Source organism: Priapulus caudatus, unplaced genomic scaffold, assembly GCF_000485595.1.
Source record: "Priapulus caudatus unplaced genomic scaffold, Priapulus_caudatus-5.0.1 Scaffold1252, whole genome shotgun sequence".
NCBI lineage: Eukaryota > Metazoa > Priapulida > Priapulimorpha > Priapulimorphida > Priapulidae > Priapulus > Priapulus caudatus.
The window spans coordinates 34,740-38,919 of record NW_014578313.1 but is presented as its reverse complement, the minus strand read 5'-3'; the positions used below and the strand labels follow the sequence as shown (position 1 = coordinate 38,919).

At 45.3% G+C, this 4,180-nt stretch overlaps 1 protein-coding gene across 1 annotated transcript in view; it reads left to right on the top strand.

The window, feature by feature from the left end:
• Positions 1 to 4,174, top strand: part of LOC106815978 (IQ and AAA domain-containing protein 1-like) — a 17,059-nt gene extending 12,885 nt beyond the window's left edge. Inside the window, 7 exon segments of the mRNA XM_014820513.1 lie at positions 12 to 30; positions 507 to 706; positions 1,102 to 1,185; positions 1,867 to 2,044; positions 2,477 to 2,598; positions 3,298 to 3,414; positions 3,751 to 4,174. Of these exon segments, the coding sequence (XP_014675999.1) occupies positions 12 to 30; positions 507 to 706; positions 1,102 to 1,185; positions 1,867 to 2,044; positions 2,477 to 2,598; positions 3,298 to 3,414; positions 3,751 to 3,948 (918 nt within the window). The 3' untranslated portion in view covers positions 3,949 to 4,174.
• The last annotated feature ends 6 nt before the right edge of the window (positions 4,175 to 4,180 follow it).

The following is a 4,180-nucleotide window of genomic DNA, read 5'->3' as shown; positions in this document are numbered from 1 at the left end:
GTGTTGTCTAGTACGCGTGTCTGCCGCTAGGTGGGTCCGTGTGTGTCTAGCTACGCGTATCTGCCGCTATAGGTAGCTCTGCATTGTCTTTTACGCTGATCTACACTTGGTGGATGTTTGGTAATTTAGCACACTTGTCTGCCACTAGGGGCAGGGCGTATCTACGGGGGGCCTGGGGGGCACGTGCCCCCCCACAATTTTCTGTAGCCCCCCAAGGTGCCCCCATGAAAATTCATGCTTGATAAAAAAAATTTGAATTAAAAACAATGCTGTTAGAACAGTATAATACAATGAAAGAAGGTTTGAACCACATCTCAATAAAATTATATATTGTGCGCCCCCCCACGAAAATGTAAGGCCCCCCAGTGTAAGTGCCCCCCGCTGAAAAAATCCTAGCTACGCCACTGACTAGGGGGTTCATGTAATTTAGTACGTACAACTGTCACTAGGTCGATTATCATGTTCACGGACTAGTTAACATATATTTCTTTCACTCGACCACGCAGGTTCCAAGTTTGTCCACGAGAGGGCGCCACACATCACCTCAATGATTCTCGTCGGACCGCGCGGCACGGGTAAGCGCATGCTGGTCGACGCCATCTGCACGGACACCGGCGCCACCTTGTTTGATCTCACCGCGGAGAACCTAGGCGACCGGTATCCGGGGAAGAAGGGCCTGGAAATGTTATTGCACCTTGTCTATAAGGTATGCCGTAGTTCTGTGGAACGGAGTTGTGGCTGGTGGTCATGGAAAAAATTACTTTTTTTTCACGGGAGCTCTTTTTTAAGTCTGTGGAAAAAATAGCTCTCGTCAAAAATTTTACGGAAGCTATATTTTGACCCTCACGGGAGCGATTTCGAAGGTTTGAAGGGCTCATCGTTCATCGCTCCCATGTATTTTTTTAACCTGCTGGTGGTAGATATATACCGTAGTATATACTGTATAGATGATGTAGTACACACGGGTACACATAGCGATTACATGAATAATCACGTATGGGATAATGTATGCAATTCTATAAAGTCGATTCACGAAATTCTATATAAACAGATGCACATACGCAGTTCTATGAAAGCTGATGTGTTATATCTGTCTTGCAGGTTGGAAAGCACTATGCGCCTTCGGTCATATATGTCGGAAATGCAGAGCGACTCTTCGCGAAAAAGTCAGAAGCCTCCGAGACGGTATTTACTATTTTTAAATCTTTCCATGCCTCGTACACACACACACGCGCGCGCAAGCACGCACGGACACAATCACGCACATCTCATACGTAGATCTAGCGTGCCATACTTTTTTAAACTGAGGAGCTTGCAAGCTCATGTTCAAAATGTGACTGCCGTATTTTACATCGTTAAATTAATCAATCAATCAAATACATAAATGTAATATCCTGTACGTCATGTACTGATGTCATTAAATAAATAATTAAATAAATAAATAAAGGAAGAGAGAAATAAAAAACCAAGTGATAACTCAAAAATTGAATAAATACACAAACAAGTAAATAAGCCAATACCTCAATAAATAAATAATTAAATACATAACTCGACGAGCGAATGAATGAATAAATAACTCAAATAACTCAATAAATACATACGTGTGATTCCGCTCTTCGCTGTCCGCGCCTCCTCCGCTCTCTCACAGTGCGACCTGAAGAGGCCTAAGAAGGACCTTCCCAAGCTGGTGAAGAAGTGTGCACCAAAAATAAATAAATGATTTGATAAATAAATAAATAAATTGATGTCTTTCGCAGTGCGACCCGAAGAGGCTCAAGAAGGACCTTCCCAAGCTGGTGAAGAAGTTTGCACCGAAAATAAATAAATGATTTGATAAATAAATAAATAAATTGATGTTTTTCGCAGTGCGACCCGAAGAGGCTCAAGAAGGACCTTCCCAAGCTGGTGAAGAAGTTTGTGCCGGGAGAGCGTGTGCTGCTTGTCGGTACGTCGCGAGCTCCCTTCGACGCCGACATCAAGGGAATCCTGGCAACGTTCCAGAAGATCGTGCTGCTGCCGAGACCGGACTACGCGTCCAGGTTCGGTGAGTCATCGCCTTGGAGCGGGTCAGGGCGGGATTTATTTGTTTGAATTATCTTAATTATTTATTCGAATTATTTCGATTTATTTGCTCCTAAGTAATTACACGTGTGCACCAGTACAATAAACGAAAAGTTATACCATGGATATATATATGTATATGTGTGTGTATGTGTGTGTGTCGTGCGTGCGTACGTGTGTGTGTCGTGCGTGCATACGTGTGCATGTGTGTCTGTTCGTGTGTTCGTGTGTGTTCGTGCATGCGCACTCGTGTACAAAGTGTATATAAATTCCCACGCTCCTGCCTCGGATTTATTCGTTCGAATTTTTTTCGATAAATTAAACGACGTAATTAAAATTACATCAATTAATGAATGCAATTAATAATGTAATTAATGCAATTAATAATGTAGTTAATTGCGGCGGCTGCTTGCAGTTCTCTGGAAGTCGCTCATTAAGAAGCATGGCGGCCGGCTGGACGCGAAGTTCGACCTCAGCTCTCTGTCCAAGGTGTCCGACGGCTACACGTCCGCCCACATCAACATCGCGGTGAAGGAGGTATGCTAGCGCCCCCTGGTGACTCGCCCTGACCTCCGCCCAGCGACCTTTCCTAGAGTTCACTCTTAATTCCCCTTCCTCCCCTCCCCCGGAGTTCGACCTTGGCCTCCGCACATCCTTTTGCAGCAAAGTCACTAGACTTTAGATTTTTTCTTTGAGAACCAATGAGAATTTGATAGGATCGCATTCACATACGCATAAGCACGCACGCACACACACATATACACATTTATTACACATAGCTGACATATTATAATATATATATAATGGTTGGAAGAAAACGTATGTGTATGTGGAAAGGCTCTGGGTGTGTATAACTGCATGGAAGATAGCATGTGTGAGTGTAGAGAGCTGCTCATTGCACAGGGCTGTTCATGTGTACATGTCTATTGTTTGTGTGTACGGGTCTATTGTTCATGTGTACAGGTCTATTGTTTGTGTGTACAGGTTTATTGTTTGTGTGTACAGGTTTATTGTTTGTGTGTGCAGGTCTATTGTTTGTGTGTACGGGTCTATTGTTTGTGTGTGCAGGTCTATTGTTTGTGTGTACGGGTCTATTGTTTGTGTGCGCAGGTCTATTGTTTGTGTGTACGGGTCTATTGTTTGTGTGTGCAGGTCTATTGTTTGTGTGTACAGGTCTATTGTTTGTGTGTGCAGGTCTATTGTTTGGGTGTACAGGTCTATTGTTTGTGTGTACAGGTGCTGACAGAGAGAAGGCTCATACAGCAGCATATGAGAGCTCTCACCACGGTCGAGTTTACCGTGACACTTGCGAAGATCGACCCCATCTACAGGGAAGAGGAGGAAGCTTTCAAGGTATGCCGCAGTCAATTACATTTACCATGGCGTCTTCCATTACTCACACATACGTTACACGCGTGCCTGCCTGTCTGTTTGCCTGCCTCTATGCATGTCTGTCCGTCTGTCTGTCTGTATGCCTGCATGATGCCACCCTGCTTGACTGTTTGTCATACACGACCTGCTACATACTTAGTGCAGTCATAATATACCCACGGTCTAATAGTAATAACGCGTAATCAGGAGTCTATCAATATTGATAGACTCCTGATGTAATGTAATACTAACCTCCCGTGTTTTTTTCTCTTGCTTCTCACCCGTCTCTGCCTGCCTCCTCCGCCCTCCCGTCCGCAGAACTGGTACAGCAAGACGCCTATGGGGAAGAAACGCTTCAAGGAGACGGCCGGGGCGCCGGGCGACGACGAGGAGAAGGAAAAGAAGCGCAAGAAGTCCGCAAAGAAGAAGTGAGGCGGTAGGTGGCGCCGCCGGGAGACACGCGCGGACACGTCACGTCGGTGTTTGGATTGGCGGGCGCTCTCGCCCCGAAATTAAACGTGATTATGAACTGAAGCAGAAGGAACGTACTCCGAGATGCGTTTCCATGACGACGACGTTTTTTTATTGCGAGGCAGGCGAATTTTGTCGTCGCCATGACGATGTCATTACTTGCGAGGTGGATTTTGTCGTCGCCATGGCGATGTCAATACTTGCGAGGTGGATTTTGTCGTCGCCATGAAGATGTCATTACTTGCGAGGTGGATTTTGTCGTCGCCATGGCGATGTC